The sequence below is a fragment of the Delphinus delphis genome, chromosome 1, assembly GCF_949987515.2.
Source record: "Delphinus delphis chromosome 1, mDelDel1.2, whole genome shotgun sequence".
In the NCBI taxonomy this organism is placed as follows: domain Eukaryota; kingdom Metazoa; phylum Chordata; class Mammalia; order Artiodactyla; family Delphinidae; genus Delphinus; species Delphinus delphis.
The window spans coordinates 4,297,109-4,324,026 of NC_082683.1; the positions used below are offsets into that span (position 1 = coordinate 4,297,109).

General features: G+C 54.5%; 2 protein-coding genes across 2 annotated transcripts; one reads left to right on the top strand and one right to left on the bottom strand.

Annotated features, from left to right (window-relative positions):
• RPL22 (ribosomal protein L22) lies at positions 1 to 6,375 on the bottom strand. The gene is made up of 4 exons (XM_060013395.1): positions 6,301 to 6,375; positions 4,405 to 4,509; positions 2,438 to 2,562; positions 1 to 202 (listed from the first exon to the last, which is right to left on the bottom strand). Exons 1-4 carry the CDS (start codon positions 6,310 to 6,312, stop codon positions 58 to 60), a joined length of 387 nt encoding a protein of 128 aa, XP_059869378.1. The 5' UTR covers positions 6,313 to 6,375; the 3' UTR covers positions 1 to 57.
• A 6,285-nt stretch (positions 6,376 to 12,660) lies between these two features.
• Positions 12,661 to 26,901, top strand: RNF207 (ring finger protein 207). Its single transcript, XM_060013412.1, has 17 exons — positions 12,661 to 13,069; positions 13,715 to 13,847; positions 15,042 to 15,186; positions 15,284 to 15,365; positions 15,440 to 15,515; positions 15,594 to 15,719; positions 16,168 to 16,214; positions 16,478 to 16,550; positions 16,617 to 16,685; positions 17,204 to 17,272; positions 17,358 to 17,455; positions 18,211 to 18,397; positions 18,569 to 18,754; positions 19,027 to 19,078; positions 19,396 to 19,513; positions 24,118 to 24,198; positions 25,471 to 26,901. The coding sequence occupies exons 1-17, from the start codon at positions 12,879 to 12,881 to the stop codon at positions 25,637 to 25,639; spliced, it is 1,902 nt and encodes a 633-aa protein (XP_059869395.1). The 5' UTR covers positions 12,661 to 12,878; the 3' UTR covers positions 25,640 to 26,901.
• Positions 26,902 to 26,918: the final 17 nt, after the last annotated feature.

Consider the following 26,918-nt stretch of genomic DNA (forward strand, 5'->3'; position numbering starts at 1 on the left):
TTTTGTTTCCTAAATTTTATTTAAGAATTCATACAAAATACTCCAGATAACTGAGTTTCAATCCTCATCTTCCTCCTCTTCTTCATCTTGATTAATCTGGAAGTAACGTAATTCGTAACTTTCTTTGCTGTTAGCAACTACGCGTAACCAATCACGGAGATTATTCTTCTTCAAATATTTTTTGGTGAGATATTTCAAATACCTGCAGAGAAAGAACACTTCAGAACTGCACCAGATACAAGGCCTTCTTAAATTCTGAAACACTGTAACTTTTATGAAACCCCTGCATTCAAAGTCATAACAATTCAAGGTGTTTTCCCATGGTTCAAAAATGGCAAAGACAGGCAAATATCAAAGCTAGCCAATGCTCTAACGAGAATAAACATCAGTCACATTTCATCTAACCTGGACATAAAAATGAGAACAGATTAAGATGGGACTGCTGTCCATGAAGCAATAGCCCTCACCTATAAAATGGTTTTTAGCGACCACTAGGGAAAGAGATCAAGGTAGTAATTTGGCAATTAAGCACACAATCTAAGTACCTTTTATTGAGAAACCGCTGGATTTCCAATGAGCTCCAAGTACTTCACCTCACTGACTGAAACCTGCCATTGAGGTTGCTGGGTTACTGGGACCGGGGCTGAGGGCCGTGTCACTCACACTCACACACACACGCTCACTCCTGCTGCGTGATGCTCATCTCCCAATGCCCCCGCCCCGGCAAACGTCCTGACCACGACTCTGCAGTGAGAGCACTTGGCCTCTCTAGTCCATCCACCCAGCGGCTGCCTTGGCCTGAGCGAGCTCAGCAGCCAACCCTGCACAGCGCTGTCAGCAAACTCTGTTCACCTAAAGGCAGCGATGCCTCTTGTGCTCAAAAGAAAGCCTGCAATCCTGTTTCATCTCTCAGCTGTCTGCTTATGAGGCCCTGAGGTTTATCTATTCTGGCATCTTCCCAAAGCCATAAAGAGGAATAGAGCGCCCAGCAAACCCACCACTGGGCAAATTAACCTTTCCAGACCTCAGATTCACCCTGTGTAAAACAGGACTCGAGATACTTAGCATCTCTTCAGACTGGTACAAGGACTAAATGAGATGCACAGGCAAACTGTGGCACTTTAGCCAGGACCCAAATATTAACAAACCAACAAACTCAACACCTCCAAGAAATGAACACTGTTCAACTGTCTTACTTACGCCAACAAAGCAATCTTCACAAAGATGTGAAGATCTCAGTTCAATTCTACCCACTTTTCCCTACATAAAAATAAATCAGTTTGTTAGTTTCATCTAAAAAGTATTCTTTTTTTTCCATTTACTATTTCTACTACATTGTATTCAGGTGACGTGGTTAATTCAAAAGTTTAGGTGGTTTGAGTGTTTTCCTAATAGAATGTTGGGGGAAGCTAGGTTAAAAGCGCTTCCCTGAGAGCTCTGCAGAAGCCCAGTGGGGTGGGTGTTAAGCACACCCTGGAGGCCCTCCAGTTGCCCCATCTCTCACTCTATCAAACTGCCTTCTGCACAAATGAAATAACACAGTCAGGCAGAACAGGAGTAGTTCACTTAGCTTTAAAGTCATCTCTTGGCTGTTTCAGTTAAAAATGGAAGCAAAGGGGACTTCCCTGGCGGTCCAGTGGTTAGGACTCAGCGCTTTCCCTGCCGAAGGTGCTGGTTCAACCACTGGCCGGGGAACTAAGATCCCGCAAGCCGCACAGCACGGCCAGTAAATATTGATTAATTAATTAAACCCTATTCTTTAAATAAATAAATAAAAATAAAAGCAAAGGCTTAACTATAACCAACTTGTCCTAACACTTCAAACTTCCTACTGTTTGATTCAGTTTGATTAAACGCTCCTAAGAATTATACGCCAGGTTCTGGGCTAGGAGCTAGGTATAAACACGTCCGATTCCGTAGTGACTTGTAACGTGTTTTTAACCTCATTCTCAAAACAAAAGACATAAACATATAGCAGGGCAAGTGAACTGCTGTCTCCAACTTAAAAAAATTGGCCCACAGGAATTAACAGAGTGGCTTCAGTCTAAACTGAGATTTCAGATCCCTCATCTAATTACAGGAGCATTTGGAGCGGGGGGGAACCATAAACTTAAAAATGAAAGCTCTTCAACGTCATCTAGAGGCAAAGGAAGCAATATCTTCACTTTTAAGAACACAGTCTAAGCAAGTCCGAGCATCTTTACTGCTTGAAATACTTCAGCCTGTGAAAAACAAAACTGTAAAAATCTACTAAGAGTTGAATACTTTTAACTACCATAACATTCATCCATTCATCCACCACCCCCTACACTGGACACTGCTCCAGAGGTTAACCACAGAGCAGATTACTCAAGGTGGAGTAACATCCCTGGCCAAGGTGGGGGTGGGAATCTTAGTGCTAGGATGCAGGCAAGAAACGCTCATCTCTTTCCCATACCTTTTGGAAAAAGGCACCTCGGAAGTTACAGTGATCTTGCTTTTGCTTCTTTCGATTGTTACAACACCTCCTCCGAGATTCCCAGCTTTTCCATTCACTTTGATTCTTTCCTGAAGAAACTGCTCCTGTAGAAATCATCAAATTGACCAGTTCACCCATCTCATTTTCTTTATACTCCTAACTCTAAGCATATATACTTCATTAAATGTTCAATCTTAAAAAAAAAGAAAATCTTTGGCCAAAGATCTGAAATCTAGGAACAGCAATTAGAAGATGGTATTCAACTGTTTACATATGTAACTGAAAACATCCCAGCATGAACATACATGACTACTTCCACACACATGCTCAGTGTGCCTCTACGCCATGCAAGGCTCTGACTCCTGGGTCTCGGGAGAGAGTAGTCAGGAAACCCAGGCCCAAACTTACAAGATACAGGCAACCGAAGTGACAAGCAACTTCTGGACCTAAGACATATAAAGCATTGTCCTCTGTGTGATAGGAGAAAATAGGTCTTCGATCCAGCAGAAGGAACAAAAACATACAGTGGCCAAAACAATTACAGATCTGCTGAGGGGCCACGTGCACCATCACCGAACAGCAGAAGGGACAGTGGCCTAGGAGCCCAGAGATGAACTCTGGGCAAATCCCCATGGAAGCTTGGGCTGGTCATTCACTTCCATGGGTTTCAGGAGTCTCTGACCAAAAAGGAGGACTCTTTTTTGGTTTTCTTGCTATTGCAATGCTACGAAGTCCCTTCAGCTCCCACTCCTACAGTCCTCTATTTAAAAACTCCAATACACAATATGTTAACTGGCGACAGGTTGGTGGGGGGGGGGGTGATTAGGTCAGAAATCCTGACCTTTGCATCTCAGACTCATAAATGACTCGTGTTTTCTATCCTCAGGAGGCGTCTAGAAGGAAGACAGTCACATACACAGATGAGTACAGAGGGAGGAAGGGAGAAGGGAACATCCCAGACACAAACTGGAAGAAGCCACAAGTTACGAGGGAAAAGAGGCCACGGAGAAAAGCAAGAAGTCATTGGCTGGAGAAGGAACTAAGGAGTCAAGTGAAGGACTTCTTGCAGGACAGGCCAGGACACAAAAGGCATCTACCAGAGGGTAGTGAACTACAGGTTACCCGAATTCCACACTTTGTAAGTAGTGGCTGTAAGCCAAACCTTTAATTTTTTTATTTGAAAATTATTCTTGTTGTAATGTTTATCTTGCAGTAGTTAACCTTCTGGAGACTAAAGAGAAAATGTCAATTAGGGTTCTGCACAATATTCCTGAATTCCCCCAAGCTTGGCTATCGGAGAGGAAAACAGTAAAATGCCACAACCAAGTTGCAGAGTCAAAAAGGTGACAGTGAGGTTAATTTTTCTAGACTTATGTGAAATAGAGGAATATTGGGGAATGGGGCCAACATGAGGGTAAAAAATCTGTAATGAGCAAGGCCTAAAAAAAACCAAGCTCCAATTACAAATCAGCAAACAGGATATTCTCACAGAAACACTGAAGCTCTGGTGCTTAATAAAAGAGAAAACTCAAGGAGATGCTGCCATCTGTCCAAGGCCCCAGAGCCAAGCATCAGGCCCAGGTCACAGGCACCCCCTTGGCCCTGAGGGTCAGGGCCCACAGCTTACACTTAAAACACACTCAAGTGCAAAGGTTTGCCTGTTTCCTAGTAAATTTTAAGTAAAATCATTTTTGGAAACTGAAGAAGACGACGATGAGGTAGTTCTCTGGCACTGATGTGCCAGAGCGCATCTCCTTTACTCCTCACAACTGCTACACAGGAAAGCAAGGGTGAGAAGCAGAACTAGACAAAGCTCCAGGGTCAAACAGTAGAGCCAGAAGAGCAGAGTAGCCGGGGCCAGCCAGCAAGCACGCTCCCGGAGGTCTTCTCAGCAACAACTCAAAGGGTTCACTACTGCCCAGGGTGACATCAAGGGTGTAACTTACAAAATTGGCCGCATCCATGATTCCATCTTCTACAGGATGGGTACAGTCAAGAGTAAACTTCAGGACCTGCTTCTTTTTTTTGCCCCCCTTCACCACAAGCTTTTTCTAAGAAAAGTATACAAATGATAACAGAGATGAAGGCATAACCAGTCCAAAAAAAAAAAAAAAAAACTCAACAAAAGCAAAACTACTAGAATCGTAAAAGTACACGCAAATACAAAAACCATGAAACTGTGTTCCCCTGCAAAGGCGCCACGAGTGGACGCCGGATCACACTCAAGATGCTGCTCTACAAACCTGGGGTCATGCCCTCTTGAAGGGGAAATCATGCTAGCACTCCTGACCCATGTACACTTTCCAGCCTCGCCAGTTTCTATGAGCATGAAGGTCTGTTAGCTTATGAACTACAATAAAATGAACGTTTCCTCTGATTTGCCCTAAAATTTCCAAAATAAAGTTAAAGGAATACTCATTTGTTTTCTTCCAGGATTAAGACAGAGGCATGCACATGCCTTGCGGACCTAAAACAACTTTAATCTGCAACAAATTCGTGTCCTCACTTTCCAGACTCGGGTCCTGATCCAGTTTAGCCGTTTTCCCTTCGTCCTGTCTCATCTACCTTCTCAGGACAGCGACCAGAACTACACATCCTAGCAGCCCGTCTAACCCCAGCTGGGACAAGGATAAAACTAAAACTTGGGTTCTAATTATAACATTAATGGCGACAATTCCTGGCCTTTTGACTGATTTCATCTAGCACTTTCAAAGCACTAGTTTAACTGCAAGGTGCCAGCTTCTTCACTCTCAGAAAAAACCTCCTATGATTCTTCTCCGTCTACAAGTGTAACACCGTTAAGAAAAGCATTTGGACAACCTACTTACCCGCAGGTGCACTTGAAAAAGCCTTTCAGAATCTAAATAGACTTTTCCAAGAATCCGTCTTACCTCTCTTCATGTCTCAAAAAACTCCACCTAAAACCTGTATTAACTGGGTCAATTGTTCAAACATTCAGCTTTCAACAAGTCACTTTCCCCCCCCCCAACACGTCTTCCTAGTAACAATCAAAGGGGCTGCTTCAAAAATCTAGCCCCAGAAATATACAATCAGCAAATAAAAGACCTGCCGGCAATGCTCTCCGTACCTCCCACCGTGGTTTCAAGCCAAAAGCATACACACGCCCAGAAGCCTTACAAGCCCACCCAGGCAGAAAAACGGAGAGGAGCCGAAAATGTTCCCAAGGGCGTCCCAGCAAAGGAGGAGGGTAGGAAAACTTCCTCCCAGATCTGCAGCCGGAGTGACGCGAGGGCGCCGCGCGAGGGCCCAGTCCCAGCCTGGCTGAGAGCGAATGGAACCGGGCCCTCCCCCGACCCCTAAAAGCGGCTGTAGAGCTGCACCCTGAAGACTGAACTTCCTCCGCAGACGCGAAAGGCTCTTCTAACCCGGGCCTCCCTCTGAAAACAAGCCGGCCACGCCACCTTCCGTGGACCTTTCCACTGGTCACCGAGGGCGCCGGGTCCCCTCCTTCCCCGCCTTCCGCCCAGGTAACCAGGCCCAGGCCTCGGCTGCCTCACGCCGGCCGGGCTCCAAGGGCCGCTGACCGACCCAGGCTGCAGTCTCAGGCTCCCAGCTCCCCGCTGGCCGCGCAGGCAAGGGGCCCAAGCCCAAGCCGCGGCCTCCGAGAGTCCCGGGTCTGCCCCTCACGCCTCGGGCCGCGGCCTCCTCCGCCCACAATGTGCGGGGCCCGGCGGCCGCCCCAGCCTGCTCCGGCCGACCTGCTAGCCCGGCCCCGGCAGGATGCTGCAGAGAGCCGTGCACCGCGAGCCAGGCAGGGACCGGGCCGGCGAGGCCCACGTGCCTCTCCCCAGAGCCGAGGCCTCACACGGAGCCATACTAACCACTGGCGCCATCGCCGCAGCGGAGGCAGAAAAGGAGTTGGGTGAACTACGCAGACGCAAAGAGTCCGCAGCGCGCAGAGCACGCAGGGCTCAGGCCGTACTAATCGCTCTGCCACGCCCCACGGTCGCCACCATCTCGCCCTGTACTGTACGCTCGGGGAGCGATTTCTTTTGCCTGAATGCAAAACCTGTCCTCTCACCCGTCCGGAGGATTGCAGGGGGAGGGAGGCAGGGTGGCCTGTCCCACTGCGACGGATCGGAGCGGGGAGCCATACTAGACTACCCCAAGGAGAAATAAAGGGGTTCGCTCTACTTTTGCAAGTCTTACAAAGAAAAAAAAAAATTAAGGAAATTCAATAAACCATAAATTACCAGCTACTGGGATGGGAGTCGAACTCACTAACCTGGAGAGGTGAGGCCTAATTTGGGGTCCTAATGCCCGAGAGCCCTTGGCTTCTTCCTACCTAAAGCGCCCAGCCTGGAAGCTGGTGCCGGGGGTGGGGGGATGGGGGGATGTCTCCCTGCGCTAGCCCTCTTTGCTGCGGTCAGGTACACTCTCCACCACCTCAAGTTCAAGCCGCCCACACTCCGATCATCACCTCCTAGCTTTCCAGTTCATCCCTTCTAGCTTCCCAATTCCAAACATTCTTCTGCCGGCGCTCCCCAAACTGGCATACAGACAGGAATCACCTGGGAATCCCTTAAAAATGCAGATTCCAATTCCGTGGGTTTCAGTGGCCTGAGATTCTGCATTACTCAAAGCTCCCAGGAGATGCTGGTGCTGCCCGTCCGCGGACCAAAGTTGAAGGGCAAAGGTCTTCATGCCCAGACCTACAGTCCATGGACTGGACCACTTTCACCCACTCTCCCCTCGTCGTGTCCTGACCAGTTACAATCACTCACTTGCACACACCCTCCAGTCCCTGTGTGCCCTGTACTCTCCTAGCAGAAGCCCAATCCTGGCTCACAGTGGTGGGGGAGGAAACTCCCCATGCTGTCTGGTCTAGGTTTATTTACCCTCAGGCCTACTCTGCCAGATGACCAAGTTCCAAACCCACCCTGCTGTTCTTCTTTTTTTTTTTTATAAATGTATTTATTTCATTTATTTATATTTGGCTGCGTTGGGTCTTTGTTGCTGTGCACGGGCTTTCTCTAGTTGCGGCGAGCGGGGGCTACTCTTTGTTGTGGTACACAGGCTTCTCATTGCGATGGCTTCTCTTGTTGCAGAGTACGGGCTCTAGGCACACGGGCTTCAGTAGTTGTGGCACGCGGGCTCAGTAGTTGTGGCTCGCAGGCTCTGGAGCTCAGGCTCAGTAATTGTGGAACACGGGCTTATTTGCTCCGCGGCATGTGGGATCTTCCTGGACCAGGGCTCGAACCCGTGTCCCCTGTATTGGCAGGAGGATTCCCCACCACTGCACCACCAGGGAAGCCTCCACCCTGCTGTTCTTGACTGCAAACCACGTTTCTGCTTTACCACCTGCAACCTGGTCAGGTTCTTTCAACGGGGGCTTAGAGGGGAGACTGCAGGCTGGAGAAAGAAGAGACTTCTCCCTGTTTGCTTCCTGCTTGTTCCTGTTCTGTTGGTGTCACCTACTGCTGCTTCTTCATCCTGGTAGCAACAGTTGGAACATTCCAGAAACAGCAGTTGAATACAGTTTGCAGTTATTCCAACGCTTGTAGAACCAGCCTCATTTTCTTCTCCCCAGAAACCCCAGCCCCAGCTGAGCAGCACCCCTTTCTCATGTATCAGCTTCCTGGGCCCTGTTCTTTAAGTGTCTCCATTTTAATAAGACCACCTTAGGAGTGGTAGCCACTTCCTGAAGTTGCTACTGTTCTTTTTTTTTTTTTTAATATTTATTTATTTTGGCTGCGCCAGGTCTTAGTTGTGGCACACGGACTCATAGTTGCGGCATGCGGTCTTCTTAGTTGCAGCACGTGGACTTCTTAATTGCGGCATGCATGTGGGATCTACTTCCCCAATCAGGGATTGAACCCAGGCCCTCTGCATTGGGAGCATGGAGTCAAGTCTTGATACCTAGTTAACAATCCTTAGTGTTCTTCCTCCCGAGTGACATCTCTCCTAACAATCTTCTAAGTGATTGTTTTCACACCTCTGGTCAGAATGCCACCTCCTCGCCCCAAAGCCTCCCTCTCAGCTGATGACTTCCATTGCTCTTTTTTTGAAAACATAGAAGCAATCCAAAGAGAGTTTCCAGACACACCTGCCTCCACATCTACCCATCCAGCAACAGCTTTACCCAGCTCTGCCTTTCCTCCTGTTACTGCAGAAGAAGCATCCTTGCCCCCATCTGAGGTCAACCCAACACTAGGGCATTCATCTGGCATACTTCCGCCTACTTGAGGATGTCACTCCAGCAGTCCTTGCCCCCCACCCCATGAAATCATCAATGTATCCTTTCTTTTGGATTTTTTTCCATCAGCACTCAACCATTCTTTAACATCTCCCATCTTGGGACTTACTTGGTAGCGCAGTGGTTAAGAATCCGCCTGCCAATTCAGGGGACACAGGTTCAATCCCTGGTCTGGGAAGATCCCACATGCTGTGGAGCAACTAAGCCCGTGCGCCACAACTACTGAGCCTGCGTGCTGCAACTACTGAAGCCCACACCCCTAGAGCCCGTGCTCCGCAACAAGAGAAGCCACCGCAATGGGAAGCCCGCGCACCGCAACGAAGAGTAGCCCCCACTCGCCGCAACTAGAGAAAGCCCGCGCAAGCAACGATGACTCAACGCAGCCAAAAATTTAAAAATAAAATAAAACAAAGATAAAATCCCCCATCTTAAAACAGAAAAAGCAATCTCTCAACCCCCAACATTCCCGGTTACTTACCACCCCTTTTGTCTCCTCTCTACTGTGGACTGAATGTTGGTGTCCCCCCCATATTCATAGCTGAAACCTTAGTCTCCAAAATGATGGTATTTGGAGGTGAGTCCTTTGGGAAGTAATTAGATTTATTAGCGATCGTGAGGGTGGGGCTCCATGATGGGACTGGTGCCTTTCTAAGGGAAAGAAGACACATGAGATCTCTCCTGCCACGTGAGCCACAGGGAGGAAGCAGCCGACAACAAGCCAGGAAGAAGGCCCTCCCCGGGAGCCAGAGCTGTTTGCACCTGCTCTTAGGCTTCCAGCCTCCAGAACTGTGAGAAATTTCTGGTGTTTAAGCCGCCCAGCCTGTGACATTTTTGTTACAGCAGCCTGAACTAAGACAATCGCTTTAACCAAATTTCTTGGAAGTTTCCTCTGTGTGCTGTCTGCAGTTTCTCTCCTCCCATTTCCTCTTGAACCCACTCTGGGGAGGCTTTTGCACCCCGCCTCCCCAGCCACTAGCACAACTCTCATCAAGGTCACTGGTGATGTCCCCCTGCTAAGCACTGGGGGCGGGTCCTGGTCCTCCTATTCCTGCTTCTGTAGCATCTGACACCACAGGTCACTCCCTCCTCCTTGCTGACCCTTCTTCCCTGGGCCCCCAGAACCTCAGGCTCTCCTCCCACCTCACCGGCTGCTTCTTCTCCGTGCCCTTGCTTCTCCCTCCTCCTCCGTGGACTTGAAGAGCCACAGGGCACAGAGCTCCTCTCATCTTCATCTGCACTTGACCTTTGGCATGCCCCAGACTCATATCCTTAAATACAGCTCCCCAGGTCTGTGTGTGCAGCCTCCATCCTGAACTCGTGACTTCTCTAGACCAGAGGGTCAAGGTGACCACCCTCACCCCCATGAAACCACTCTCACCTCTCCACCCTTACCCCCACTCTCCATTCCCAGCCTCACCCCCCAGCCTGTGTCCCTTCATCTCCACCCACTTTGGTCTTCCTTTCCTTCCTCTAAATTTATTCCAACTTCTGGGACCTTGTACTTGCTGTTGCCTCCACTTTTTTTTTTCTAAGTCTTTATTAAATTTGTTACAATATTGCTTCTGTTTTATGTTTTTTTTGTTTTTTTAGCCTGGAGGCATGTGGGATCTTAGCTTCCCGACCAGGGATCGAACCCTCAGCCCCTGCATTGGAAGGTGAAGTCTTAACCACTGGACCGCCAGGGAATTCCCGCCTCGGCTTTGGACTCTTCCTGGCTTTTCTTGTGTCTGATTTTTTCTCATCCTCCAGGGGCTCTGCCCAGGGTTATCTAGTGTGTCCTTAGCTCCACCCACTCCCAGCTGCCCTCCATCACATCATCCTGATTCTTTCCTTCAGAGCATTTAAGACAGTCTGTCATTATTGTACTTGTTTATTTGTGCACTTGGTTAACCTTGCCTGGTGGGTTAGGTACCCTTCTTGTGTATGGTGCACGGCAGATGCTCAGTAAATACTACTCAAAAGTAACATTGTCAGGATTAGATGACATAATACAAGTAAAAGAGCTTTGAATAGTATCTTGACCCACAAACATTGACCACTGTTTTTATGACTTAGAGCACAAATGGAACCAGGGCTAGGGAGGGCCCTTAAAAAATAGGTAGTTCCTGCCTAGAATTCACTTCCTTTCTTCCCCCGGCAAACTTCTACTCACCCTTCAAAACCCAGCTGGAGGGGGCTTCCCAGCTGGAGGGGGCTTCCCTGGCGGCGCAGTGGTTAAGAATCCACCTGCCAGTGCAGGGGATACGGGTTCGGTCCCTGGTCCGGGAAGATCCCACATGCTGTGGAGCAACTAAGCCCGTGAGCCACAACTATTGAGCCTGCGCTCTACAGCCGGCGTGCCACAACTACTGAAGCCCGCACGCCTAGAGCCCGTGCTCCGCAACAAGAGAAGCCACCGCAGTGAGAAGCCCGCGCACCGCAACGAAGAGAAGCCCCCGCTCGCCGCAACTAGAGAAAGCCCGCATGCAGCAACGAAGACCCAATGCAGCCAAAAATAAATAAATAAATGTTTTTTTTTAAATCAGCTGGAATATTATCTCCTAGTTTTTTCTAGTTAATAAGATTGTTTTTTATAACTTTTTAAAAAAATTTATCTATTTTACTTTTGGCTGCGTTGGGTCTTTGTTGCTGCATGCGGGCTTTCTCTAGTTGCGACGAGCGGGGGCTACTCTTCGTTGTGGTGCGCGGGCTTCTCATTGCGGTGGCTTCTCTTGTTGCGGAGCATGGGCCCTAGGGCTCGTGGGCTTCAGTAGCTGTGGTTCGCGGGCTCAGTAGTTGTGGCTCCAGGCTCGGTAGTTGTGGCTCGCGGTCCCTAGAGTGCAGGCTCAGTAGTTGTGCCCCACGGGCTTTGTTGCTCTGCGGCATGTGGGATCTTCCTGGACCAGGGATCGAGCCCGTGTGCCCTGCATTGGCAGACGGATTCTTAACCACTGTGGCAGCAGGGAAGTCCCTGATTAGTAAGATTTTATTGAGCACCTTCTATGGGTCAGGCAGTGGGCCTGACTCTGATTTCAAGATGGACTGCTACAGGGGCCGCTTTCCCGGAGCTCAGGGTGACATGTGCAGAGAAGGCGGGCATGCTGGAGAAAATGACACTGGGTGAAACAATCACTTGCCAGGCTAAGAAGGGCAGAGGGGGCCCAGCTGGAAAGGCTCAGAGCTTCCTCTATCACGCTCCCACCCAAACCTACCTTGGGAACTCGCTGATGATGGGCGTGGGGCCTTAATTATTTTGGAAGCTTAGGGTGTGCGTTTCACTTCACTGAAGTCTTACCTCATCACCGGGCGGCTGCCCTGTTCTACCCCAGCTCTGAGGCTCTGAGAGGTCAGAAACTTGGCCGAGAGACCCAACCTGCCAAAGGCAGCCCTGGGCTTCCAAGCCCTCTCACGAGCTCTCGCCAGAACTGGAGTGTCTGTGGGAGGGAGGGGCGGCTGCTGCTCTCGGGCGCCCTCGACTGCCCGTCGAGGAAATAGGGCCGCGCGGACCCACTCCTGTCCCGGCCCAAATCCGACCGCACAGAGCCGGCCTAGCCAGCGGGGCCGTATCCCCCTGAGGAGCTCTGCGCGGCGCTCCCACGTCTCCGGGCTCCGGGCTCTGTCACCGCGGGCGGGGTCCAGTCCGAACCTCGAACCCTTGCCCGGCGGGGTCCTTTCCAGACGCGCGTTGCCGCCTCTCCTCCTCCGGGCGAGGGGAGCAGTGGCCGCGGCCATGGCCGTAACCGGAGCCCTGGGTCACAGCGGCGGCGAGCGCCGAGATCCGTCCAGGTTTTCGGCTCGAGGCAGCCGGCGCCAGCCTCGGGAAGGTGGACGGGGGCACCGCGCGCGAGGCTGGGGGCGCCTGGCGCGGAAGGGGTGTCGGCTGCGGGTCACCCAGAGGACACCGGGAGGGGAATTCCTGGGGTGGGGGGGGAGGGGAGGGGGGAGGCCCGGGGAGACTGGGCGTTGGGTAGGAGGCACCGACTGACCTTCCAGGGCTGCCGTGGAGAGGCGGGGAGGGCGGCGGCACAGGGTCTGGCCCCTCCGCGCGCCTCCTGCCCGTTCTCCCCGCGCCCGGCGCTCCAGCCCCCAGCCCCGGACCCTCGCTGCTTCCCGCTCCACGACCGCTGGACGCCGCGCGTGGTCCAGCGGGCCAGGTAGGAGGGAGGAGGCGCCGGGGCAGAGGGGCCGCGGGCGCCTCCCCGCCCTCTTGCGCTGTGCCCGAAGATGTCGGGAGCTATCTTTGCGCCCCTGGAGGGCCCGGGCGCCCTGGACGCGGCGAGCGGCCCCCCGCTCGTGTGCCCGCTGTGCCGCGCGCAGTACGAGCACCCCTGCCTGCTGGACTGCTTCCACGACTTCTGCGCCGGCTGCCTGCGCGGCCGCACCGCCGACGGCCGCCTCGCCTGCCCGCTGTGCCAGTGAGTGCCTCGAGCCCCTTAAGACGGGAGACTGGCCCCGCTGGGCTGGGACCTAGGTGCTGGGAGGGCAAGGTTCTGACTCCCTGTGGAGACGGCTGGGAGAGGCTGCCCGCAGCCTGCACCTCTCTGCCAGAGAACATGAAGGCTCCAGCCCATTTTACAGATGGGGTAACTGAGACCTGGGGTTATGGCCCAAGGCCTCCCACAGAAAGTCAGGGGGCGAGGGTGGGCTAGAGGGCGCGTGCTGTCGGATTCAATGCTGCTGGAGTAGGGGATCTCAGCTCAGAGTTTGGACACTCCCAGTAACTCACTTGGGGGTCCTGAAGTCTTCAGTCAACACAAGCAGGTTATGTTGGCTCAAGTTACCCGGGGTGGCCCTAAATTTGCCCAATGCCATGAGAGGGGGTTGAGGGGAGCCTTCTGCCTTTGACACCCTGAGTCGCCAGCCCCATCCCAAGGTTCCCCTAGGACTGGAAAGGGACGGGGTCACAGAGCACTGGCTGAGGTATTTACAGACATCAGACCTGCAGGCATCCCACCTCCCGCCGCCCTATTTTTAGCTCCAGACTGGAATGTCTGGAGTAGGAAGGGGGTAGGGAGCCTTCGGGAAGGGGCCTCCGGATCTTGGCTGGAGCTTCTCCGCAGACACCAGACGGTGGTGAAGGGCCCCAGCGGGCTGCCTCCGGTGGATCGGCTGTTGCAGTTCCTGGTGGACAGCTCAGGGGATGGTATGGACGTGGTGCGCTGTGCCAACTGCGACCAGGAGTGCGGCAAGCAGGCAGGGGCGCCTGGGGGTGGGGTGGGGAGCGGAGGGTGCCAGGTTGCACTGTCCTGACGCTTGCAGTGTGTGCCATGTCATCAGAGGATCACCCATCAGGGCATTCTCCAACGCCTCTCTAAGGCACCCTGTATCCAGAATGTGGGCCCCATTTTACTGGTGTGGAGACTGAGGTCCAAAACAACTGCCTTGGGCCAACACCAAGATAGTTGCAGGGGTTAAGGCTATTTCGATTTGGGGAGAGCTTACTGGTGCCCAACTCAGAACACAGTTGTGAATTGGAACAGGAAGGGCATGCCAGGGTACAGGCCTAGGCCAGCCCTCTGGGGTCCGCTGCTACCTGGGTAGCTGTGGGCAGCTATCAACAGCCCAAGGGGAAGTGAGGACATTGTGCCGTTGGGGAGGGGCGATCCTGAAAGACCAGGGAGCAGAGGACAGGCTTCAGGCTGGACTGTGAAGGGCACGCGAGACTCTCTCTGGCCTGTGGAGGCTGGACCAGGTATTCCAAATCCCAGGAGGATGTCCCTGCAGGAGCAAAAGGTCTGGGAGGGCGGGCAAGTTCTAGAATATGTGCTACGCAGAAGTACAGACATAACCAGCAGGAGGTGAGGGGCTGGAGGTCAGGAGAGCGTGGGGAGGAAATGGCCTTGAGGGCCAACGTAGGAAGTTGGGGGTCTGTGCTTTCATAGCCACTGCTGGGGTCAGTGCCCTCGACTCTCAGCCCTGGGGAAGGGCACCTGCAGGTCTTCACTCCTTTTCGCCTCCCAACCAAGTTCCCACTCCAGATGGCCGGCGTAGGCATCCATGTGGCTACTAGTGAGGGCGCCAAGGCGGGGCTTCACACACACACAGGTGTACACATACGTTTTTGTTATAGGTGAAATGTTTTGCAAAGGCAGTGCCTGCCCTCCCCACAACCCCATGTAACCCCCTCCGCAAGACCGTCCTGGGTAACTGCTCCTTACTGGACCTACTTACCTATTTTCTGAGCCTCAATATTCTCGTCTGTAAACTGGGTACATGAGAGCGCTGCGCGTTGGGGTTACGTGAAAGGGCTGCATGTGACCGCGCGCCTGCCCCAGGCCGGGGCCAAGACGCACAGCCACGACGTGCGGAGGCTGCAGTTCCCTCGCGGGCTGTGATGGGATCAGGCTCCCAGTTCACGGGCGGGTTGAGCCCGAGCTCTGTCCGCAGGACGCAGAGACCACGTACTTCTGCAACACGTGCGGGCAGCCGCTGTGCGCGCGCTGCCGCGATGAGACGCACCGGGCACGCATGTTCGCGCGCCACGACATCGTGGCCTTGGGCCAGCGCAGCCGCGACGTGCTCCAGAAGTGCAGTGAGTGCGGCGTGCCGGATGGGGACCAGCGCTGGGCGGGGATGGGGGCGGGCACCGGCCGGAGCCCTCACCGCCGCACTCCCTCCCTCCGCCGCAGCGCTGCACGCCGAGCCCTACATCATGTTCTCCACCGACAAGAAGTCGCTGCTGTGCATCCGCTGCTTCCGGGACATGCAGGGGTGGGTAGAGGGCGCGGGAGGTGAGGGGGCTGGAGGGTGGCCCGGAGCAGGGCTCATCCGCGGGCTCCCCGTAGGGAGAGCCGGGCTCACTGCGTGGACCTCGAGTCGGCGTACGTGCAAGGCTGCGAGCGGCTGCAGCAGGCGATGCTGGTGAGCGCGGGGTGCCCGGCGCGCCGGGGCGGGGGTGGAGAACGCGCGCCCACAAGGCTGAGGCCGCCCTGTCCCCAGGCGGTGAAGGCCCTGCAGACCGCCACAGGGGAGGCCATCGCACTGCTGCAGGCGATGGTGGACGAGGTGCGACGCAGCGCGGCGGATGAGGAGGCTGCCATCCACGCCCTCTTCGGCAGCATGCAGGTGAGGGGTAGGGGGGACTAGACAGCCACAGGCTGAGCATCCTTACCAGCCATGGCCGGTGCCCGGGACACAGGGCAGGCCCCTCCCCCCGGGGGCCCGTGTGGAGTTTCCAGTGTAGCAGGGCAGCAAGCCTTGAGCTGCTTTCAGAAGTTACTTAATCAATCGTAGCTGCCAGGAGAGTTCTAGAGGTGGAGCACGGGCCTGCCCCAGGCTGGCGCTGGTGGTGAGAGGGCGTCAGGGAAGACTCCCCCAGGAGGTGACATTTAAGGTGAGGGCACCAGGGCTCTCGGGCAGTGAGATGCAAGAAGGAGGTGGCCCGGGCAGCAGCGCTGGTGGGCTGGAGAGAGCCAGCCTAAGCAGCTGTGTGGCTGGGGCCCAGGGGACTGGGAGAGCACTGGGAGGTGGCAGGGCCGAGTTTGCCCAGCCAGTAGCAGACCTTCCCTCCCAGGACAAACTGGCAGAGAGGAAAGCGCTGCTGCTGCAGGCTGTGCAGAGGTGAGTGGTGGCGGGCTCTCCATCCCCTGCCCCTTGACCTCCAGACACCTATCTCATAGCCTGGGCAGGCGCCGGCCCACCCTGGAGAGCAAGACATCCAGGTGTCTACGGGTGAGGAGGAAAGCTCAGGGCTCAGGGAAGGGGTGTCGAGGAAGGATGCACAAAGCTGGTGGGGAGATGGAACCACCCAGCTCTGAGCCCGCCCTCAAAGTGGGGGTGGGCAGCCCTCCCCTTGGAGATGAGGCTGCCTGCTCCTCCCCCAGCCAGTATGAAGAAAAGGACAAGGCCTTCAAGGAGCAGCTCTCCCATTTGGCTACTCTGCTGCCCACCCTCCAGGTAAGGGGAGCTGGGGGCGCAGGGCCAGGCACCCAGCCCAGGCACTGAGCAGTGTCCCTCTCACAGGTCCACCTGGCCATCTGCTCTTCCTTTCTCAGCTTGGCCAACAAGGCTGAGTTCCTGGACCTGGGCTATGTGAGTGCCCACAGCTTCTGTGTCTCCCCCCCTCCCCACCAGGAACCCACCCTGCACACCAGAGCCCCCCACCTCAGGGCTGGGCAGCCTGTTACCTGGAGGCTGGACCAGGGGGTCTTTGGGTAGCCCCCTCTTCCACACCATCATCTACAAAACATTTAGGGGCTGGCTGAACCCCTTTTAATAGGACAGCAGGGAATTCCCTGGCGGTCCAGCGGTTAGGACTCCACCCCGTTCAATCCCTGGTGGTCGGGGAGCTAAGATCCCGCAAGCCACGCAAAGCGCGGCCAAAAACTAAATAAAAAAATAAGAGGACAGCAAAGCCTAGAAGGGAGCATAAGCCTCTCCCCCAAAGTGCATTGTGTCTACTGGAGTCCAGACCCCCCAGTCTTTCCTGTGGATTTGGGGGCAGGGGTGGTGTGGAAGGATTGGATGGCAGGTGAAATCCTAAAGACGGACGCGTCCTCCGGTCCTCCCGCCTCCCTGTCACCCCCACGCCCCCACCCACCTGAGCGCAGGAGCTGGTGGAGAGGCTGCAGGGCATCGTCACGCGGCCACATCGCCTACGGCCCGCACAGAGCAGCAAGGTGGGCGGGGCCGCGGGGTGGGCCGGGCCGGGGGCGGAGGCCCGCGGAGTTTGGAGCTGCCTCCCGAGTTCGTCCGTCCCCCCAGATCGCCAGCGACCACCGCGCCGAGTTCGCGCGCTGCCTGGAGCCGCTGCTGCTGCTGGGACCGCGCCGGGCGGCGGGTGCCGGGGGCGGTACCAGCACGTGAGCCGCAGGGGCGCCGGGACAGGGAAGGGGATGCGGGCACAAGGTCCCCGTTGGGGTGGGGGCCGCCCTTCCCAGCTCGCCGAGCTCCCCGCGCCGCGTCTGGGCTCCAAAGATGTCCACGCGGGAGGGAGAGTCCGCCCAGCCTGGAAACAGCCGTCGGGGCCGCCCTGGATCGGAAGCGCGTAGCTGACCTGGAGTGGATCCAGGCCAGGGGTGGACAGAGGGACTCAGGGGCTCCCCCAACCGCCGCCGCTGCACCCGGACTGGGGTGCCTAAGCCCTGAAAGGAAGGGGTAGCTTAGGGTGGGGCCTGGGTCTCCAGAAGCCGCAGGGCGTCTGACTTCCGCGGGGGGCGGGGCCCAGTCTAGAGAGCTGGAGACCCCGGGGGAGTTAGGAGAAATGCCTAAGCTGGATGTGTCTGCTGAGAGCTCCAGGGCCCCAGGCAAGGGATACTGGGCGTCAAGCCAAATTTGCAAGGTCGAGTGTGTGTGAGTGAACGTACTGTCTGAGGGTATCCTGGTGGACTCTTCTGCACATTGGCATCACCCTCAGGATTTAAAAAAAACACCCTGCTGATGTCATTGGTCTTGGGTGTACACAGCCTTGCATCAGGTGTTTTCAGAGCTCCCGCGTGGTTGTGGTGTGCAGCCTGGGGTGAGAGGGTTGAGAAGGCTGAGAACGCGCTGGGAGGCTGGGGGAAGGGAAGACCCTCCGGAACCCCCACGTCTACATCCACACTAGTTCTCTCCCCAGGCTAGCAGGGGGCTCGGGCCCCAACGTGCTGATGGGGCCCAGCTGCCCCTCCCCCGTGGGAAAGATGTTGGGGTCACCGGTCCAAAAGCCCACGCTGCACCGGTCCATCAGCACCAAGGTGCTGCTGGCGGAGGGCGACGATTCACCCTTCACGGAACACTGCCGCCACTTTGAGAACTCCTACCGGGTGAGGGGGCCAGGGACCTGCCCGCGGGGAAAGGCCCCACCCCTTCTCGCCAAGGTGCAGTGGCCAAATCTAGTCCTGGCCACCTGGCCTGCAAGCCGTCCCTCCACTGAGGCCCCCGCAGTGCACCCAGCCTGCAGGAAACACAGGCACTCACGCGGTCTCTCCCCCCAGCGCCTGCAGGCAGAGATGCAGAACCTGAAGGACCAGGTACAGGAGCTGCACCGGGACCTCACCAAGCACCACTCGCTCATCAAGGCCGAGATCATGGGTGACATCCTGCACAAGTCCCTGCAGGTGGACACACAGATCGCCTTGGAGTATGCTTCCGTGGAGGGCATGAGAGCAGTCTTCCAGGAGGTAGCCCTTCCCGAGGAACCTCCCTCCCCTGCGGCCCCACCTGTCAGCATGTACCTGAGCTACCCCAGGACAGGAAGGGGGAGGAGGACCTTGGCCTGGTGCCCCAGGAGGCCCTCGTGTGGCAGGCTCTGGAACCTGGGCCTTTGCTGCCTGGAACCATGGGAACTGGCTGGGAGTGCCCTATGGCTCTGAGTAGCTGGAGGACAGAAATGCTGTCAAGGGAAATTCCAGCTCACGGCCACGTGCAACATCCAACTTACTTTCTCTTTCAGATTTGGGAGGAATCCTACCAGCGCGTGGCTAACGAGCAGGAGATCTATGAAGGTCCCGGGCAGCTGGGCGCACCCCTGTCCTGGAGCTAATCCACATGCTTTCAGGGGCAGGAAGCCAGTTACCCACTAACCAGATACGAACCCCCGTGCTCTTCCCCCTAGCTCTTGACTTTGCCTCACAGCTGCTAACTGGCCCCCAAATGATCTATCTGAGATCAGGATTCAGTAAGTAGGATGCCTTCACAAGTCTTACCTCACTCTTTAATTAGAGGTAATCACTGAAATAGTTGGGTTATTTAGATGGTTCAAGGCTGGAGAGTAAGAATTTGAAGCCAACAAGACCTAACGCTCTGGCCTGGGCCCCCACAGCCCAGCTCCATGACCTTCTCCAGCTGAAGCAGGAGAATGCCTACCTGACCACCATCACCAAGCAGATCACGCCCTACGTCCGCTCCATTGCCAAGGTGAAGGAGCGGCTAGAGCCCAGGTGAGAGCAGGGAGTGCTGCGGGGGAACCAAGACACTTCAGAATGTGCGTAGGAAAGGTGCCACACCTCTGGGAGAGCCCCTTTCCGGGAAGTCAGTGGGCCAGGTCATGAAGGTTTAATCAGGGCATCTGGGAGGACCAGGTGCTGGACATCTGCCAAAACACAGAATGAGCAGCCTGCTCTGAGTTTCTGCTTCTAGGCAGACAACTGCCCATCTCTTTACACCTTGGGGGTGTAATGAGGGTCCTCAGCTGATCCAGACAGCAGGACGCAGAGCAAAGAGAACTTCCCCAGTACACGGTTAAGACGAGTCTAGATAGGAACCTGGACCAGGCTCTCAGCACCACACTTGAGCACTGGAGGTGTTAACAGTGGCAGAGGTCCTCAATGTGCCCGCCTCGCAAGTCTGAGCCCCAGGGTGGTTGCCCTGTAGGGCTGGCACACAGTGGCCAACCTAGCCTCTCCCTCCACCACCCTCCAGGGGGCTCCATTTGCCTCACTCCAAAGTGAGATCTCCTGATTCCCACATGACACGTGTCCTCTTTCATGGTTTGGTGAAGCCCATCCCCCAAGCAGCTCCTTGAGAAAGGGTACAGAGAAGGGACGTGTTTTGAACAGCGTAAGGCTGCAATATCTTTATTCTGCCTTTGCACTTGACTGATAGTTTTGCTGGGTACTGAATTCTAGATGGAAATTCTAAATTGGAAATGACTCTCCTTCGAAGGCATCACTCTATTGTCTTCCAACTTCCAAGGCTATCTTTGAGAAGTTTGAAGGCATTCTGATTCCTAATCCTTGTAATGTGACCCACTTATTCTCCTTATTTATTTTAATATTTATTCATTTATTTATTTCGGCTGTGCCGGGTCTTAGTTGCGGCACGTGGGATCTTTAGCTGCGGCATGCGGGATCTTTAGTTGGGGCATACTGACTTCTTAGTTGCGGTGTGTGAACTCTTAGTTGCAGCACGCATGCGGGATCTAGTTCCCCAACCAGGGATCGAACCTGGGCCCCCTGCATTGGGAGCACAGCGTCTTACCCACCGGACCACTGGGTAAGTCCCCACTTATTCTCTCTTCAGAAGCTTGTGGCATCTTCTCTGCTCCCAGCGTTCTGAAATTTCACGTTGGTGAGGGTCTAGTCCCGTCCATTGGGTAGCGGTGGGTCCTTTCAATCTGGAAATTCATGTCCTTGTTTGGGCATATTTCTTCTTGAACTGGTTAGTTGATTTTCTGCACTTTTTCTCTTTCTGGAATTCTTATTGGCTATTGGCCTTCCGGGGCTGGCCCTCTGATATACCATCTCTTTTCAGTCTTGTTTTCCACCTCTTCATCTTTTTGCTACACTTTCTGGGAGATTTCCTCTCTTATCTTCTGACTCTTCTATTTAGTTCTTCTTTTTTTTTTTGCGGTACGCGGGCCTCTCACTGCTGTGGCCTCTCCCGTTGCGGAGCACAAGCTCCGGACGCGCAGGCTCAGCGGCCGTGGCTCACGGGCCCAGCCGCTCCGTGGCATGTGGGATCTTCCCGGACCGGGGCACGATGTGGCATGTGGGATCTTCCCGGACCCGCGTCCCCTGCATCGGCAGGCGGACTCTCAACCACTGCGCCACCAGGGAAGCCCTAGTTCTTCATTTTTGAAGAAAATTTCCAAGAGCTCTTTTAAATGTTTTAAATTGTTTTTCATTTCCAAAGAGGTGTTTTTGGTACCCTGACTGCTCTTGTTACACAGCATTCTGTTGCTGCAAGGACAGAATATCTTACCCCTTTGGGGGCCGATACATGTTTTTTTGCTTTTGTTTTTTTAAGTTTCCTTCTCTCTGAAGTCTGTTTCCTCCAAGTTACGTTTTGTTTATTTAGGTTTCTGCCTTCCCTGTTAAAGGCTTTTCTCAGCTGTCAGGAAATCTTCAATTACCGGTTCATGTTAGGAGTTGGGGTGGAGGAGAGCAGGCTGGAAGCTCTGAGCACATGGGCGGTGCTTCGGTGTAAGGGATCTGGGTGGGCAGCGTTTTCTGTTTTGCTTTATCTTACTCTTGATGCCCCAATGTCGGTTTTAGATCTTTGCCCAGTTTCCTTGCTGGAATGTCACCGTATGGAGTATCCGTACACATAGCTGACTTTCTGCCTTTCAGTAGTTCTCACGGTGTGTCGCACCCTCCCAGAGACCAACCCTTCAGTATTGGGGGTGGGGGCAGCGGTTCGGAGGTAGGGATCCTGCCCTTCGTCGTCCTATTTCAGTCCCACCCTCCTTGCAGAGGCATTGGGGCTACCCGTTCCTGGGCCCCCTGAGGATTCTGTGGTGGGAACTGGTCGGGCCTCCGTCGCTCAGGTCTGCTGAATGAGTGACCATTGTCTACGTGCTCTCCAGTTCCAAAATTTTGCTGTTATCCTTTCCTGCTGTCAACCTGGAGAGGTTTCTCCCCCCTCATTGTTTTGGTCCCTTTACTAGTTTTAATGAGTTTGGGGAAGAAGGAAAAATTAGAGTGTGTGTGTGTGTGTGTGTGTGTGTGTGTGTGCGCGCGCGCAATTGCTGTATTAATCCAGAACTACCAAGCCACCTTTAAAATGACTATTTTAACGTCACACTGAGAGGTTGCACTCATCATGCCTTCTGCACAATTTGGATCAAATCCCTGTCCAGCCAGGACTAGTTACAGTGTCCTCCTAAGCTGACATTTACTAAGCAGTTTACTCCAGATACTGTGTGATTCCATTTATAAAACCTCAAAACCAGGCAGAACTAAGCTCTGGTGTTAGCAGGTAAGATTGGGATTATCCTGGGGGGCCTCTGGGTGGAGGTGACATCCTGGTGCCGCCTACCCAGCCTGTTCACGCTGTGTGCGCGTTCTAAGCCGTGCTCTTACCATTGGCGTCCTTTCCCTTCTGCGTGCTCTGCTTCGGTGAGCAGCTGGCTTCAAGTAGGGTGCTCCTGCCTGCCTGCAAGGGGCAACACCCCGGCAGAGTCACATCTCTGGGGGGAAGTGGCATCCGTGCTTGGTGTCAGCACATGGAAAGCTCGGGCAGGAGCCCAGCTCCTGGAGGTTTGGGGCAAGCAGGGAGGCTGCCTCTACCCTTCTTCACGGCACCGCTTTCCAGGTATCTGGAGCTGCCCTCTGCTTCCTCCCCTCCCACTGCTGGCAGCTCACACCAACCCCACCCACCAAATCTGCTCCTGTTCCATCAGCAACCTGTGGGCTACATCCCTTGGCCTCGAAGCAGCACTCGTGAGCCTGAACTGTCTGTCACCTTCATCACACTCTTCTTTTGCTTCTAAGACGCCCCACACTCCGGTGTGGTTTTCCTCCTGCCCCTCCAGCTGTTCCTCCTTCTTTCATTTTTTTTAAAGGGAAAGAGAACCTTTTTTAAATTTTTATTTATTTTATCTTTATTTATTTGGTTGCACCAGGTCTTAGTTGCGGCTCGCGAGCTGCTTAGTTGTGGCATACGAACTCTTAGTTGCAGCATGCATGTGGGATCTGGTTCCCTGACCAGGGATCGAACCCGGGCCCCCTGCTTTGGGAGCGCAGAGTCGTAACCACTGGGCCACCAGGGAAGTCCCCCAGCGGTTCCTTCTTAGTCTCTTTGGCTTTGGGCTCTGCCCCCTTGGCTCAAGGCCCCAATGTCAGCTTTCCCCAGGGCTCAGTCCCAGGCATTCTTCTTATCCTACGCCCTCTCCTTACGGGGCTTCACCCAGTCTCCTGGCTTTAAAACCCCATGGTATTGCAGATGACCCCCAATCCCCCTCCCCAGCACGGATCTGCCCAAGCTCTAGACTCATCTCCAAGTGCCCCTTCCTGGGAGAGTCTCCTCTTGGTGGTCTCAGGGCACCTCAAACCCCACAATGGCCCCGAGCTTGGTTTCCTCCCCGCCGAACATGCTACTCCTGTTTCATCTCAGTGAAGGCATCACAGTCCCCCAGGTGCTCAAGTAAAAAGCCCAGGAGACTTGGATTCCTTTCTTTCCCTCATCCCTTATTGCCAACCCATCCTCAAGTCCTGTTGACTCAACCCTCTTGGTCCGCCTGCTTTGTCTCGACTGTGACCCTCGATCCAAGCCGCCGTTGCCAAGCCCCGCACCCTGGCCCCTCCAGCATGCCACAGTCAGTGGTCTTTCTAAAGCCTATCGTGCTGGGGCCTGAAAGTCCTTCTGGGACCCTCTCTGCCCACCTCTGCCCACGTCGGCCCCTCCCCACACCCCAGGCACAGTGGCCTTTCAGTCCCGCAAAGAAGCTAGACTGGCTGCCACTTCCCTGCCTCTGCCTGGAATGTTCTTGCTTCTTCTTGTTCCATGGACCTCATCACCCAGGTCTCGTCAGCAGGGAGGCCTTCGCAAACCACCCTAGTGAAAGCAGGTCTCCCTCACTGTCACTCCCCACCATCCGTCCCGCTGGGCCTCCTTCCCAACCTTGGCGCGTCTCCCCCCGCAGAACGGGTCTCCCACGAGAGCAGGGCCCAGCCTCTCTCGTCCACTGCCGTGGCCCTGGCCCTCGGTAAATATTTGAGGCCCAAAGTGTTTGCTCAAGTTCGGCGTCTGTGCAGTGAGCCTAAGCACACGCTGGCTGGCTCTGCTGCATCCGCATTCCTGGGAACTGCTTTCTCTCCCGCAGGTTTCAGGCCCCTGTGGATGAACCGTCAGACCATCTCCAAAACACGCATGACGATGGCGTGAACGGCGAGGCCCAGGCCAGGTAAAGTGAGTCTTTCCAACCTGAGCGGGCAAACGATGTAATCTCAGAGACAAATACAGGCGACAAAGACCGACCTCCGGTTTTCTTTTGGTCCCAACTTGCCACTGACCAGCTAGCTCTGCGGCCTCAGCTGGGCCTCAGTGTGTAAGATACAGGGTCAGGGGGGTTCTTAAACTGGGCGGTGCCTTCAGACAGATGACCTCGTAGATGACAGATGTGACCTTGATAGACGTGACGTGAGGTTTATAACTAGGGACAGCCGTGGTGGCCGCCCGCCCAACCCACACCTCTGAGAGCGCAGGCTCCTACGCCACTGCGACTCGAGAAAGAGATCGAGGGTTAGTTCTTCCTGTGAGAGAGCACGGCTGCTCACTGGAGCCACAGTGTTTGCCAAAATGCCTGCCAGAGGGAGAGGAGAATGTGCGTAACAGATGTGTCACTATCACAGGCTGATCTTTTCGTAGTTCTCTGGAGCTGTAGGAAGTCAGAGCTAAAAGGGCCTGGGGGCAGGGAGAGGTCTGCTGCGTCTAGCGCCACCACGGGGTTGGTGACAGAGCAGAAAGCAGCCCTGCCCTCCCAGGCACCATGCTTCGGGGGGGGGGGTCAATTCAAAGAGCAGGGTCACCACAGCCACTGAAATGGTCTGCACTGCCAATGTTTTGGCAACCAGAAGTCATCAGAAGTGAATAAGAATCCTTTAGGAGGGGCTTCCCTGGTGGCGCAGTGGTTAAGAATCTGCCTGCCAATGCAGGGGACACGGGTTCGAGCCCTGGTCCGGGAAGATCCCCCATGCCACCGAGCAACTAAGCCCATGCGCCACAACTACTGAGCCTGCGCTCTAGAGCCCGCGAGCCACAACTCCTGAAGATCCCCCATGCCACCGAGCAACTAAGCCCATGCGCCACAACTACTGAGCCTGCGCTCTAGAGCCCGCGAGCCACAACTCCTGAAGCCCGCTACGCCAAGAGCCCGTGCTCTGCAACAAGAGAAGCCACCGCAAGGAGAAGCCCACGCACCACAATGAAGAGCAGCCCCCGCTCACCACAACTGGAGAAAGCCAACGAGGACCCAATGCAGCCAAAAAGAAATAAATAAATAAATTTATTTTTTTTAAAAAAATCCTTTAGGAGATGATGTAGTTAAGGTTCTATCACCCGCTGGTGCCTTCCCGGAAGGCTGGCCGTTCTGAAAGCCTCTGCCTGGGTGGATTTTAGCGCTGGGACACAGTGAGACAGGGGAGCAGAGAGGAGCTCACATTAAGTGTTTCTTTAGGAACGATCCAGGGAGTGTCTCGGAGAGGAGAGAGAAGACCTCAGAGCCGAGAAACAGCCGGACCCTGAGCAGCCTCGCAGAAGAGCCTCCACTGAGAAATAAAGATGCTCACAGACCCAAACCGAAAAACGGGGGTGACGTCCCCACATGGAGAGAGTGCCCAGCTTAGCGTGGGACTGCCCCCGGAGGTCGGGCGTCTTACAACGTGCACATCAACGCTGGGATATTTAAGAAAAGGCGGTTCCCATCATGCTTTTCTGTTTAATGTGTCATAATCACGCATCAGCAGAAAAACCCAGACACTCTCTGCCAGGTCCCAATTTCAGGTTCTTTGGCTTGAGCCAGACTTCGTGTTGCCCCGAATCTTGGTCCTCATCAAGGTGACTCGGGACGGCATCCCAGTCGGCGTGGAAAACGTTACCTGAGTGAACGTCCAGCCGGAAGCCCCTCACTGCCCCTGCACCTCCCTGGTGTCTGTGTGCTTGTCCCGTGAGCGCCCGCTGTGGTGGGGTGTGCACCCGTCTGAATTTCGGGTGATGAGACCCGCCCACTGTGCAGCACCTGCCCTACCACAGAGGAATCCGGCTCTGCCTGACGCACAGCCCCACTGTTCTCCGGGCGCCGCTGGAAAGTTCCCCCCCGCTAATCTGAGCGCTGACTCAGCATAGGGGAGAAAACCCTTTGCTCCAGCTTTTCTCACTGTAGGGCCAGGGCTGAGCGCATAAAGCAACGCGATAGCACCTGGTGGCCTGCGTGGCAGGAGATAGCCTCCGTCACGACTTCCCCACCGCTGTCCCCGCCTGTCACTCTCCTGTGTTCACCTTCTATAGATATTAAAGCACGATTCACCAGCAACTTCGCTCTACTGGTTTTCCACTCCTACCCAGTACCCATTTTATCAAGCGGAACTTAAACAAAATGCTTAAGAAAGAAAATTAACCTGCATGACCTAAAGTGTAAAGTTTCAGAGGCAAAACGATGCCCAAAGAATCATGCTTTAAGCAAACATCAGCTTGATTCAGTGGTTCAAACGGCGAGTGGCTTCTACGTGCCAGGTGGGCCTGCAGGTCAATACGCTGACGCATCCGCCACGTCCGTACCCAACACCTCCACACCTGCTCTGTCAGACGTTCCCGTCCCAGAGCATCACAAACGTCCACGGTAGCCTGGGGGGCTGGAGGAACTTGTCATTACAAACTGGTTAGAGGTAGGACTTCAGAACAGAATCGAGGAGGCAAAACACATCTGGTTTTACGCTGTAGGCCTTGGACATTTCTTAGCCAGAAGCAAAAAGACCTTAAGAGTTTCTGGGGGCTTCCCTGGTGGTCCAGTGGTCAAGACTCTGCACTCCCAATGCAGGGGGCCCGGGTTCGATCCCTGGTCAAAGATCTAGATCCCAAATGCCGCAACTAAAAGATCCTGCATGCTGCAACTAAGACCCGGCACAG